Source organism: Chelmon rostratus, chromosome 13 (genome assembly GCF_017976325.1).
Source record: "Chelmon rostratus isolate fCheRos1 chromosome 13, fCheRos1.pri, whole genome shotgun sequence".
NCBI classification, from domain to species: Eukaryota; Metazoa; Chordata; class Actinopteri; order Chaetodontiformes; family Chaetodontidae; genus Chelmon; species Chelmon rostratus.
Genome location: NC_055670.1, coordinates 12,354,973 through 12,369,651, shown reverse-complemented (window position 1 = coordinate 12,369,651; position 14,679 = coordinate 12,354,973). Strand labels below are relative to the sequence as shown.

Genomic DNA, 14,679 nt, shown 5'->3' with positions numbered 1-14,679 from the left:
ACATTTTCAACTGTGCAATGCTGATTTAACAGTACAATAATGTCCGGCAATATTTCAACTGTTGTATCAGCCCAACAACTCAATTATTCATCTGTGCAATACTCTTTATTACTGCTTCTATTGTGGCTTTAATAATGCATTTATACTGAACATTTCCATTATTATATGATATTGTTTACAACGTTGTTATATATGATGCACACATTCTGACATATTTATTTGAACATATTTATAATTTTCATTTTTCTATCTTCCTGTATGCATTGTTGTTATATATTGTAGTATAATGGACATACTTTATTCTTATAATCTCTCTATGCTCAGGGATTAATAAAATATTTCAGGCAGGAGCGGTATACAATAGACTTTACCCCTTAACGCTTATTGTTGCGAATTCGCATCATACCGCTTTAATCCACATTTCAGCTGAATCTCCCATGCGTTCCTCTAATGCCGGTTTGTGCATATTCAACACACACTTAGGAACCTTTTGCAAGCACTGGTTTCTCGTCGGACCGACGAGAAGAAGAAGAAGAAGAAGTGAAAGAACCCCTGTTCTAATCGTCGTTACAATGTAATGGTTGTAAGCCAATTTTGTGGCTGTTTTGATGAAATAAATGAATTTTGAATACACAAAAAAGATGTTTTTACTGCATTTAAGCATTGAAAAAAGTGGACATATACTGTTTGTTTGTAGTTGGTGAACCTACCTAAATTTATATCTATTGTATGTGCTACAGAAATCTTAATTTAGGATCAATTAGAAAGCAGAAACACAAAGAATTAATTTTTTAAATATAATTCTAAATAAATTCAGGCGTCAAGGGGTTAAGTCATCACTCTGACATGGAAGAAACTGAAATTCTGATTTTCAGATGGTGCTATGCTGCAGAAAATCGAATGGGATGTTGTGCTCTTACATCCAAAGCCACGGACTGCTTGGCCCAGGACTTCTTCACCTGGTCGTACATGATGGTGTTGTTGATGCCCAGTCCGCAAAAGATCACGAACGCCTGAGAAAAGAACAAAGAGCAGGTATACTCAACAGTGTCAGGGGACGCTCCACGTGGAAAACGACAAGGAGGCGAGCGCGGTACCTCGAAGAGACGCTGGTCTGCATCGTCGAACGGTTTCCCATCGAGCCTGTTCAGCACTTGGGCGACACCTGTTGCACAAAGTCAGTTTATCCGCACGATACGAACGTAATGTTTTAAGTTGATACTGGTGAGGCTCCAGTGCTTATAACCCACCTCCAATTAAAAGAGGATCAAACCCACACACTCCATGTCACCGACTAACATGCATTATTAATAGAAATTAAGCAGAGACACAACATTCTATCACATTAACAGCAGTATGTTCAGATATGCGTATATTAAAAAACCTCTGCATACTTGATGAAAACAGTTGTAGCTACATTCATTATATATATATATATATACACATATATATATATACAAAATGGCAAAAATGCAGCACATGTGAATTTGGCATTCAATTAATGTTATCTCTGACAGGGCATCCAGTGACTGTCCACAGTGCAGCAGCAGGATTGAAGGCTTTTCATTTGACAGCAGTATTCCCTGTTTCTCTCATCATCTAATTAAAAACGGAGCAAGTCTTTGTTGATAAAGCATAAACATTTAATTGATAGACACTGGCTTTTATTGTCACTGAGAAATTATGCTAAAAAGTAATTACACAATACATTACCATTTTTATTTATCTCTAGGAGGTCAAACAAACCTGCCACCAAAGTGACATTTTAATTTCAATGTATAGCTGGAGATCCACGGAGGTGGAACAGGCTTAGTACTGCAGCTGAGAACAATTTTCATTATGGTGTCATTAAATTTAAAATACAGGCCTGATGTCTTCTCAGAGCTGTTATTGCTCCCTCTGCAATGAGCATGTAATTTGTGATGAGTTGCAGCATAGGTGGCCCCCGAGCATGAGCAGACTGAATGACACACAACCCTTTCACTACACCACATTCCCAACGTCACGAGTGTGGTTTCACCAAAAAACATAATATGACAATAATTTACAGCTCCATTGTAAGTTTTGACGTAGATGAGCTGTAGTGCTGTGTGACTTTCCGGTGCTGCAACCAGCTCAGTTCTACATTAACTCATGAGGAACTACACCAAACAAGCTGAACTCAAAGCAAACTGCACACAGCAGCTGTTAATCATAATCTGCAGTTTGTGGAACAGACGCTGTTGGCTTAAACATTAGTCAGGTCCCATCTTTAAGGGACACTAATTTTACGCATAACAAAAAGGCAAAGCAACACAACTTTATTTGTATAGCACATTTCATACAATAGGTCAGTTCAGTGTGCTTTTTTTTAGGGTAATAGACAGCCAAGGTGAAAGATTTACTGTGTCAAAATTGCAAAATCACAGGCAAGCGATGCAAAATTGAAAAGTGAACTAGTGCAGTTTAAATCAATTTAAAATAAAAGATTAAAGGAGATAGCAAATAAATAATTAATAATTGAATAATTGAATTAAAAAACAACTTTAAAACAATTCAAATGAAGGCTACTTAAGTTTTTAAGAAGTTTTTAGAAGTTTTTAGCTGTTAGGCCCACAGGGTAGAGCAGGCGCTCAGGGTCTGGACTCGTCTAATATCATCATTATTGGAGGTTATTCCAGGTCTGCGCTGCTCGATAGCAAAATGTTGCTTCGCTGTGTTTTGCACATGAAGTTGAAGCTACGCAGGAACGGCTTAAAAACAACGCTTATGTCCTTAGATCTCAATCCAATGGACAATTTGTGACTGGACTTAAAAAAGGCTGTTCACTCAAAATCCATATGCAACCTGTAATGTCATTGATTTTGTGGCTCTCTCTCTGAATCGGCAAAAATATCTCCAATTTCTTCAACAACTCTAACAAAACCAACATTTTTTTATAGTCTCTACAGACATATTGATAAAGGACGTGTTAATATGACTATACTCACATCTGATATTTCACATTAAACCTCATTCTTGCTAGAGTCACTACATTATTTCTTCTTCTTGGGTGTGTTTTGAAGGAGCTGGCTGTAACACTGGCAGATGACACAAAAGACATTGGTTTTCTAACTTTATGTATCCTTGACTTGAGAATTTCATCTCCTGCACGCACGGACATCACAAACACGCACAGGTCCACCTGTGCATCTTTCAACCTACATTATGAGTGCATGTCAGTGCTACTTGTGAGTGCTGATACACTGTATATCTGCATTATAGATACACCATATAGCCAAAGTATGTGGACACCTCTGTCTCTTGATTTGGGACAAATTTTCAGTCCCAGTAGTTCTAGAAAAGGTAAATCTTAATGCTCCACCATATGTTGCAGCCATTATATGTGTATGGATTATTTATTTTTTGTAAGTATTTGATTATTGATATTGATTATATTTCAGTTCACTGTGTGCTTCCAACTTTGTGCCAGCAGTGGTGGTGAAGGTTCTTTCCAATTTCAACAGTGTTGCTGCTGTCAAAGTGAGATCCATTCAGAAAGGGTTTTGGGGTTGAACGGGAACAAATCTTGTGGAACACCATCCCAGGATGCAACATGTTAATATAAGATGTTCAGTATAATAATATAGTTTTTAAATTTAATAAAAGTGAATCACATGGGTGTAATGGTCATCTATCCACATACTTTTGGCCATATAGTGTATTACACTACTTTCCCTTTCATACCTTTTATGAACATATGCAAAGCTAAAAAATGAAACATGTGTTACATGCATCAGATAGAGAAAAGGAAGCTCCGTGTGTTAACTTACCAATGATTTGGTGGTTGCTGTTCCATATGGGAACACAAAGCACAGAGCGGATGTGGAAGTCTGAGAACTGGTCTGCCTGAAGAGAGTGGGAGTATGAATACAGTATATGATTAGAATTATCATCCATCTGCATGAAAGATTTCCATGCACTGGTCTCAGAACTGTACTCTGGTTTTACCTCTAAGTATAAGCAGGGCTGGTTTCTGATCCTCAAAACTTTCTGGATAATCAACCAACAGTTTTCACAAACATCACCTTTGGCTTCAGGAAAGTGTGATGAACTTTTTATTACATTTTATGGCTAAAAAATGTATCAGTTAATCCAGAAAATCCCTAGAAAATTAATAAATTCTGAAAGTAATGTTTAGTTGCAGCTTTACATGTTCCTTAATCTGCAATTTTCATACTCAAATCATAGTTTTGTTCCTTCTAACTGCCTTGTATCACATTAAGCACTGATGCATTTGAGACATATTCGTTTAAAATTCTGCCCTTCCGAAAGTCAAGTATAGTATTAGCACTAGTGTTGAAAGATTTAAAAGGATACCCAGCTCTATAGTGTTAAATTACATTTTCACCACTGGAGTATTAACTATGCGTACATGCCTCACCTCTAATGGAAGAGATGCAGAGATACATGGAAATATAGGACCAGCAGGACGCAGCAGTGCACAGTAAGAACCCATAAGGCCCTTTAAAAGCGAGAAGCAGCAAGTCGCCGCCTCTATTCAATGCAGTGAGAGCCTGCCTGTAGCTTTTCCACCCTGTACACATTTTCCATTTTTCTGTCACCGCTGCTTAACGTCGACCACGTCAACTTTTGCAGCTTGCGGCCGGATGCGGAGTGGACTGCTGTGCTAGCCGCTGTAGGATTCTGTTTAGGTCTATGCAGCATCAGCAGTGGCCGCTTTGGTTGTAGCCTCCTGGTGTGAGAGGGCATTTATTGCACGGAGGTCAATTAACAGCTGACAAAATGGAAAAATGGGTGGTATGTAATTTCTCATGTGGTCCCAATAAAGAAAGATTTGATGCTGGTTAGAAAAAAAAAGTACTAAGTCAACGGCAACTGGACTTTATGTTTGGTCTTTCCAAGAGGCCTCATCAGTTCTAATAACTGGCAGGAATTTTAGTCTGCACACCTGGATGAGTCATCAAGGTCACTACAATCACACGAGAGATCAGAGTCCAATAAAATAAGATGCAAACTGTTTTGAAACCATCTTGAATTGATTGTGCTGTCAGCAACATAAACTGATAAATGGCTCGCGGACGGATGTTACAGTTTGACGTGATGGTCTCCTTCATTTCTTTTTCAAACAACCTGTCCGCTCATAAAAACGCATATTTACGACACAATCCTGACATCGCTCCCCAGGCGGCTCCACAGCCATCATGTGACCTCATTGGCTGTGATGTGACGTCAGCGTCTGAACATCCCACAGAGGGGGAACACGCCTGGGACTCCGCACCAGCCGGTGGAACTGAACATGCCCCGTGGATGAGCGGTGAAGCATCTTCAGCACCAAGCAGTAAGCCCACTTTTGATGGAGTGCTTTTAGAGATACTCTGACCTGAATGATATTTCATACTGGTTCTTCTGTAATGCCAGTTGAGATCATGCCACCTGGATAAAATCCCAGCGATTTGAAAGGTGTTACTGTGTGTTTACCTCGGCGTCAAAGCGAGGATCCTGATAGGCGTCACTGATGTTCACGGGCAGTCCTGTGGATGCTACCAGCTCTGCAATACTGTTGTTGATGAGCCAGTCTGAGTAGGACGACTTCTCCATGCTGTCTTTGAAACTAGGGTGAGAACATAAGAGGGGAAGATGACAAGAGGAACAGAACGGAAGAAACAGCACCAGATCTGTTTCACATTCATTTGCTTTTTATCAGAAGAGCTCTGATTCAAAAAAGATTCTCAAGTAAAGTACTCAAGTAAAAAAAGGTTTTACTCTCTTTCACACCTGAACTGCAAGCTTGCAGAGGACCCTTCTTATTTCTCCTCAGGGACTCCTCTTTTACATTGACTTGCATTTAATGAACCTCTCATACAGTAGATATCAGTAAGCTTCTGCAGCTTATGAAGTAATGAAAAGTTAATTGTGTGATTGTCTTCCTTATTGCCAAACGCCCCCACGCTCTGCACAGAAACACCTGCATCCCTGCACAGACTTCCCATTCACATTAATTGCGGTGGGCTGCCGCTGACTTTTTACCTTAAAACGCAACAAGCTAAATGTTTGCCGTGGCTCGCGTTTGTCTTCCAAGATTAGAATAAAGATGGCGAGGCGCCGAGGTCAGATCTTTTGAAGCCCTTTGATCCAGCGATACAGCTGTGTGTGGATGTGAAACCCACAGTGCGGCAGGGAATAAACCTCACGGGTGGGATGGCAAAGGCGCCTTAGCCTTTTTCTTTCTTGCTCTCTTCATTCACTCTGTCTCTTGTCTGTCATTTAGCTGCCTCAGACACACCAGCAGCACTGTACACTCGCTCAACATTATCCTCCCCATGGGGGCGGCTGGGGATTGTGAGGCGCATTAGAAATCCTACAGTACGCTCGCCTTTTGACACCAAATTTATTCACTTAATTACACGTATAAATCTTGCACAGCAGCCCTTGTTATTCAGATGTGAACCTTTAGGAAGACTAGTGTCATCACAGAGATACAGTACTTTTGCCACCTCAGCTGCATCTGAAATGTTGTGCAGTTTTATTACTTGAAGTCACAAACTGGCCATTTGCAGTATTTAATATGTGAGCGCAGAAACGCAGATCGGCAGGGAGTGTTGTTTAGCCAGGAAAACCAAATTGGCCAGTCAACCGGACTGAGATTACTTTGATTACTACTAATTTCTTACTATTTGTATTATTTTATTAATTACTGCTGCGGTTATCAGCGCTGCCTTGAAGTGACCACATCAGTTAGGGCATTTGCAGGACTCGGGGGGAAAGCCTGTCTTCCTTTCAGCGCTGGTTTTATCCATAAACATCCCACACAATATGAAGCCTCTCTTTCACCACTCAGCCATGCCTAGCAGAGGAGAGAAGCAGCAAACCCAATTAAGTAGGGCTCCTACAGTATGCCTTCTATTCAGAATCAGCATATTACTCCCACAGCACTACAGAATATTCAATTTTTATACTTCCTTTATTCTTTGTCCTTGGTGGAAGCTTTACAGATTCAAACAAGGCTCCGTGCACAATGCACAGGTGCCGTGGTGCCGCAGGCGAACAAAGGCAGAGATATGACTGTTTTGCGAAAAGGTTACCGGTGTGAGAAGTGGGAAAACGGGGGGTAAGGCTACGTTTCTCATCAGGCCAGATGTTATCGAGGGGCGGAGCAGATTTTAACACTGAAACATCATACCTACCTACTTTCAGTGTCTGCGCTGCACTTAGGGGACAGCAGCTCAAAAGACTTGGTGAACTTCACCACCTGAAAGATTTGAAACGGGAAGAAATCACTAAAGCTCATGGAAATGCTGCACGGAGGTACACAGTATTATTCACCGCTAAAGATCAGGGCAGACAGAAAGGCCAGACATGCACACGTACCAATGCAATGGTGGGAGAAGTATTCAGATCCTTTGCTTAAGAAAAACAATGGAAAAATCCTTGTATTTTAAATCCTACTTTAGTAAAAGTACAAAAGTATCATCAGTGAAATGTACTTTAATTATCACCAGTACTCCTTGTGCTACAGAAGTGCCTGTGACTGGTAAATATTATACTGTATATGACATTATAGACTGTTACACTGATGTGTAAGCAGCGTTTTACTGCTGTAGGTGATTAGCTGGGTAGCTAGCTTTACATACAGGCAGATACAGTGCAGTGATTCCAGAGGGGTAGAGGCCCTCCAAAGGGTCACAAGTTAAATCTGAGGGGTTGTCACAATTTTCTAAAGTTCTGACACACATACTGTGGACTTTTCTCTAATCTCCTCTGGCCTCTTTGGGCCTGAAACACTCATTGAAATGAAACCATATGAGCTCATCAACGTCTGAAATATGACGAGGAGCCTCAACTAAACACTGTTTTTATGCAGACAGACACACACACAGCAGAGGAAAAAACAGTACCGGTGACTCAATGTCCTCCAGCAGCTGAACGGAGCAGCGCTCGCACTTTAGCAACGTCTGGGCACGGTGCATGATCTTCCTGACAATCTTCTCCAGGTCAGTCTGCTCCTCAAACAGGTCGTTGACTACCTCCAAGAGTGCCTGAACGCCAGCGACAGACAAAGATGCCACTGGCATTATTCTCAACACGCTGCTGTTAAACCCTCTAAATAAGAAATCTGTCAGCAGGTATATAGTGAAGCAATAGTGAAGACACTTTAAATAAACATGCTGTGCCTCGCTCAGCTGTTAGAGCACCATTATTATTATTATCCTTAAACCATAAACCAACAGGATGATATAACATGATTAGTTTCCCCAATAAAAGTAAATTAGGCTCTTTATCTAAGGCAGTGCCAATCCAATGTAATACACAAGCACATAAAAATCATATGGTGTAAAGGGAGCTCTCCTCATTTCTCCTCTCCGTTCTCTCAGCTGTGTTCTCATTATGTTCGCTTCCATCCCAGATCAATGTGCGACATGAATTAGTGCTTCTCTTAACATTCCCGAGGAGATTTAGATCATGGACCAGACCTGAGTCGGGATGTGGGCCCATCCCCCACTACAGATCCAGAGAAAGTGTCCATGCAGGGCTGCATGCTGCTCTGTGATCCCCCACTGCAGTGGCAGCAAGTGGGCTGCTGCTGATCAATACTCGGCCTCAGTGTCAGCATTAGGGGGGAGGAAGTAATGCTGATCCTAGGGATGGGGGAGGTTATTGTCCCGGTTGGCCCTGTGGCCCTTACCCGGCTCCTGTCGTACTCCTTCCTTGAGGCGGCGAAGAGTTGGGCATTGGAGATCGCAATGCCACAGAAAGGCAGGTACATCTGCAGCACCTGTGGACATATTGAACATTCATAAAATATGCAGATGTCTGTCACCACAGATATATCTGCAGAAAAAACAGGGTTATTTAGCAAAGATGCTCCCTGATGTCACAAAATAACTGCTATTCCTTACAGAAAGTTCTCTTGAGCTGCACAAAAACCCACAACTTAAAGCATTTGGTTGCTTTATTTGTTTAATGTAGCAATGTAATGCTCATTGAAATGCTTTTCACATTGTTAAAAAACATCTTTAAATAGCTTTTATCACCAGTAGCACTGGCAGTAGTGCTTTTATGAGTGGGTCCCTGTTTTGTCGGTATCGTGCACAAGCACGTGGGGCAACGCAATACACAGTCCTGCCAAAGGTTTCACGCCTTTCCACTCGTCTATAGATAGCTGTAATGCACCAAGAAGCATAGAAGCGAGCCAATGAAGGCAGTGAAGAAGAAACTGGCTGGTAAACATGACTGTTGACAATGAAGGATTAAAAAAAAATCAGCTTTGCAAATGTTTTATGAGGACGGAAATGCACTCCACACATTTGTTAAAGCTCAGGGAAACACACGATCTGTTCTGCTGAGAAACACAGAATGTTAACAACTTTTGTTAGAAAACTCTGCAGGGCGCCTTTAATGTTGTAGCCAGTTTCGCAACCGGCTATAAAAAGCTATTTTGAAGAAACAAAAAGTGAATGAGTGATATTTTCATCCCAGAAAAACTTAGCTTCTGAATTGGAACAAATAAGAAATGGTCTTTCATTGGCATCATTACTTGCTGGGACAAATAAATCAATTCAACTGACATTTTACCATTTGACTGAATAGTCTGACTTACTGCGCCTTGGGCTGATAACAGAAATTCCTTATTCCACTCATATTTTCTTCACATAAATAATGTAATCACTTGATGTGGCCAAATGACTTTAGTTAATGTGTATCCTGAAATCGAATCAACGTCTTACTAGTTTGGAACGGAGCTACATTTCTTTCTCCCTCGCCACTGTTGATTCATAATGAACATCAATATGCAAGCACGCCCTACAGAGGACGCAGAGAGGCGACTGTGACTGCACGCCATTAAGAAAACTGCGATGTGAATGCACGGGTTGAATTCTATACGACCACAATCACCAGCGCTGCCTTATCTGAGAGGCACTCAGACCCCATAACATGGAATCAATAGGATTTAGGTTGTGTGCTTCCTTACTCTGCCTCTTTGTTTGGTTATCTATCTTTAGCATCTGGCTGCTGCGTAAACAACACAATCAGTACGACAAACCCCTAATATTTACCAGCCTCCAGCTCGACCTGAGGGCAGGGACGCCACAACAATACATGAATGGGAAGTTACTCAGCTGTGGCCGCTGATACAGGGATATCTCTTTCACCTTTCAGAAAAAATAATGTATCAGTTACTCATCGGCCACAAATGAACATGTAAAGAACAGAATCGTATAGCGCGGTGTCGATGAGTGGGAAATTTGTGCTAACTCTAAAAATATATTTAGGTAGTCCACAGCCTTGAGTGAGGGAGCCCATGTGGGGAGGCATAATACGCTGCAGGGAAGTAAAAGACTAATATTTGCTATTTCTATTTGTTTGATATGCTTTTGTGGAAGATATAAAACGTGTTCAGTATTATACATTCGGAGCTTCTTCCCTGCTCTTACACTGGATTCATAAATTCACATGACAACTTGACAACTCTAATTGCCGGGGTCGTGATAATTGTGGACCTAAAAATGGTACGACAGAGCGGAAAAGGTTGTGTGAAACCCTGCTCTAATTGCTGCAATTTCTCTTTACAATCAAACAGGTCTCCCGGGTCAGCTGATACAGGGATATCAGCTGACCCGGTCTCCTGGGTCGGCTACAAATCGTTCATTCCTCAGCCTGCATTTCAGTGGCAGCGCGGCTGATATCTGAATTTAAGGAGCGTGTTGACGACAGCGAGAGCGGCTCGTTCGTTGTAAGGAGAGATGACAGAGGAGCAAAAGACAGGAAACACATGGTGTATGGTTTATACTTAAGGTATACACATTCATCATTAACTCGTTGTTTATTAGCATGCATATTGGTTCGATATTGCCTGTTTATTTTTACCATATTCCACAACCACTGGACCATTAACAAAGAGTTTTCCCTCAATAACCTGCCAATTACTATTTATTGACAGTAAGTAAGGAAACTGCTGTACATGAATTAAGATCTTAATAACCTAACCCTAGCCCTTAATAACCCTAACGCCCAGAAAAGGGCACCAATAGGTGCTTTATAATGACGAATAAAGAGCTAATATGCAATAAGTAACAAGTTAATGGTAAATATGTGCACCTTAATATAAAGTGTTGCCTAGTTTTGTTTTGTGTTTGTGGTATATTAGAGGACGTCAGTGGAAATAAACCATCAGGCTTTATGGTGTTTTTATCCTCAGTGATTGTAACTACTCATGTACAGAGTAACAACACCATAAAAATGTGCTTCCTCTGCTCTGGCATGTCGCACTGATGTGCATGTGATGATACTGTTTAGAGTTATGCTAAGTAGAAATTAAATCACTAAATTAAAAAACATTTCAAAACACTATGTGATGTGAACTATTACCCTGTCATGTTAATGAGTAAATTAACTTAATGCACTTCTTCAGTCATTATCCATAATCAAGCACCTTATGCAATCGTTTTCAAACAGGGGAAACAGATGATGCCGAACAATAAGATCATACATAATGCTTTTTCAGCCGTCCTATGGAATTCTCTAATAATGATCTTCCAGAAAGACAGTGGCCATCAATAGCCCCAGCAGGAGCAGATTCATTAGCGAGCGGGGATCTGGCTATGGATCTGCCTGTGGAACAGGCAAACTCAAGGAAAGCGCTGCTCCCTCTAATTACATTCTGTCAGGCAGGCCATTATACAAGGTTGCATTACAAACAAGACGTTTCTGCCTCGAGACCTGTGGACTGACCAGTAAAGGGCGGTTTAATAACGAAACTAACGGGCCAAGACCTTAGGGACAGTCTGTTCATCTAACTTCAATGACTTCCTTCTCTATAACTGGAATTTCACATGAGGAAAGCGAAGGAATTACTGACCATGTCAATAACAACTACAAGTTGATTTAAAAAGCTGTTTTCACTTTGCATGTGTGGTGAGGTGAAGAAAAAAAAAGCAAAGCTCTCCGTTTCCTCTGATATCATGCAGGATGTGATGATTGCTTGTTTTGAAGGTGACATCATACACTTACACAACTGGAATCTACACCTCCGCAAATCTTATAATGCAAGCCATTGCTATATATCATTGTTATCTACATAAAGAGTAAAATGAATACCATGAAATAAGAGACACCTCACAGATCATGAATGATCCTGTTTCGTCCCGTGAGGTTTACAAATTAAAATTTCATACAAGCAAATTTAGCATTTAAAATATACCAGATTGTTTGTAATTTATGAACACTGTATGGTGCTGCTCAATAGCTTTTATCCATAAATAACTACATTTTTCTACACATCGCAGGAACATGGAGGAAAGCCAGGAGCAAAGAGAGGTCACAAAGCATCAGATGTTGCATCAGTGCAAGTCTTTCTAAACACTTAACACTTAATCACACTGCAGATGAATATTCTCGAGGCCATTATGAACGCTTTAACTTAATCTCACTGGAAATATGAAACCTTTCAAACTGCAGTCACCCTTTTGAGGTTTTCTTGCACTTTGTAATCTTCGACTTTGACATATGTCCTTTCTTTCAAAAGATGAACTGCAACTGGTGACAAGAGCAGAAAAAAAGACGTTTCATGCCAACAATTTACAAAGAAAGATCTTAAAATTCTGACTAATTTAAATGGGCACAGATGTGGCAACTGCAGCTGATCAATTTAAAATATCATTACGATGTCACGAAGCAACACAGATCAGCACACAGCGCTCAGAAGTTCAGAAGAAGAGTTTAATTTCAGACAATACAAGACATGTTTGTTTTTTTGGATTACTTTAGTCGCATAACTAATTATGCATATAGTGCGATTTAGGGTGAAAATTGTCTTTATCTTGTGTTAAGACCAGACTTTGCTTTCCCAAACCATGAGGTTGATTTAGTCATTGAACTGAAATCATTTACAACACAAACACCAATGCACTGACACCTCACGAGGCTGTGACACAAGGTTGTTCACACATGCTAATTTCATGTCAGAGAACATGAGCGTAATCAATTAGCATCAATAATTAAGAACTACATAATGAATTACTTTACTAATCATCTAGTCATGAGGGCAACTTTTACATTCCACGCAAACAAATTTGAGAAGCTAAATCCGGTTTGTGTCAGAAGACAGAGATTAATTAATTAATTTCAGATGCTGTTTTCATATATACAGTTCAATCAGCATTTACCGTAAAAGTTGATATTGAGGGACACATATTCACCATTAACTAGTTGTGGCTAGTTGTAATAAAGCACCTATTAACACCTTATTCTGGGGGATCAGGGTTATTAAGGATTAGGGTTAAATTCTCAAACTCTCAAAAATGTACTATCAATAAGCAGAAATTAGGAGGTTATTGAGGGAAAACGCTCAGTTATTGGCCTTGTAGCTATAAAATATGGTCATGCAGAATAAAGCATTATAAAGCAATTAACCACATTTTGCATTTTTTGTATATACAATATGTACAAATGTAAAATAATCTCAATTTTTGATTCTCCAGATGATTAAATGCACTCAAGTTACATTTAACTGGACTACTTGCCCAGGTGTGTCACTATTGGTCGGTCTCATGCTTTATCTTTGACACATACTGTACATGTGATCACATCGTTATTAAAAACTGGTGGAAAAGACTACTGTCCGAATATCCTTAAAGGCAATAGCAAACTGTAAAACACTACAATCCTTAATATAAAAAGAAGAAAACCATTTGCACTGTTTGTTGAATGGACACAGACCCTACCCCTTATAACGATCATCACTTCAAGCCCAAACCAGAAGTAATTACTCAGATTTTCTCTGCTGAGAGGGCAGTGAGCCACAGTTCATTATATCAAAGTCAGAGTTCAAAATGAATGCAGCCAATTAAAAGAATAGAGCAACAGTTTTTTTTTATTACTCTGTGTCAATGATGGTTCGACTTTGAGCAGGGGTAGTGGCAGAATCAGTGGAATGATGTCTTTCAGACACTCCAGCCAGGTTACTGAGGGTCACGTGATCCCTGATCTCGTGTTATTTTTAAACATAGAAAATTAAAAACCAATCAATGCTGGATTTTTGAAGACACTGCCAACAGTTAATAGTAAAAGAAAATACATAATACTTGTATATACACAATTTATGTGTGTATCGTATTGTATCGTATGGTATGGTATGGTATGGTATGGTATGGTATGGTATCGTACCGTATTGTATCGTACCATCATGTATCTATATGTATCATCCAGACATTCATTCAGAGACAAAGGCTGGAGCTAAACTTTAACCATAAACAATACCTCTATCACACCCAGTTTGCTCTTTGGTTGAACTGAAAGTTGAACTTGCTTGCTTTTTACAGCACACAGTTGGGATCAAGTCTACGTGGAACCGTTTGGATATTTTTATTTTAGGACTTTAGGACTATATTAGGACTTTAGTAGTTTATTTTAAATGATTTGTACCTTTGTGTAAAAATCAGTGTTTGTAGAGGTCTGAGGTGGTGAACGTGGTTTGAATCACTGTTACTTTGGTCTTTACTCAAAACTAGCCACATTGTGTTGTCTGTTGGACACACACTTAATAACAAAAGTAGAATGACTTAATTCAAATTGCCGCACTTCTATGGTCTCCTGTATGCAGAGAAATGTCTCTAATCAAGTTGACCAACAATGATTATCTGGCGGATATCTGGCTGTACCTGTTCTTGTTCTGTATCATGTTCACTTGCCATGTTTACT

The 14,679-nt window shown here is 40.0% G+C and overlaps 1 protein-coding gene across 1 annotated transcript in view; it reads right to left on the bottom strand.

Moving 5' to 3' along the window:
• The window catches only part of pde11a (phosphodiesterase 11a), a 35,693-nt gene that overhangs the window by 15,547 nt on the left and 5,467 nt on the right, over window positions 1–14,679 (bottom strand). Inside the window, exons 3-9 of the mRNA XM_041951065.1 lie at window positions 8,666–8,755; window positions 7,878–8,018; window positions 7,167–7,231; window positions 5,461–5,593; window positions 3,792–3,867; window positions 1,098–1,165; window positions 921–1,013 (exon numbers count right to left, since the gene is read on the bottom strand). Coding sequence (XP_041806999.1) covers window positions 921–1,013; window positions 1,098–1,165; window positions 3,792–3,867; window positions 5,461–5,593; window positions 7,167–7,231; window positions 7,878–8,018; window positions 8,666–8,755 — 666 coding nt within the window. The remainder of the gene's footprint in view (window positions 1–920; window positions 1,014–1,097; window positions 1,166–3,791; window positions 3,868–5,460; window positions 5,594–7,166; window positions 7,232–7,877; window positions 8,019–8,665; window positions 8,756–14,679) is intronic.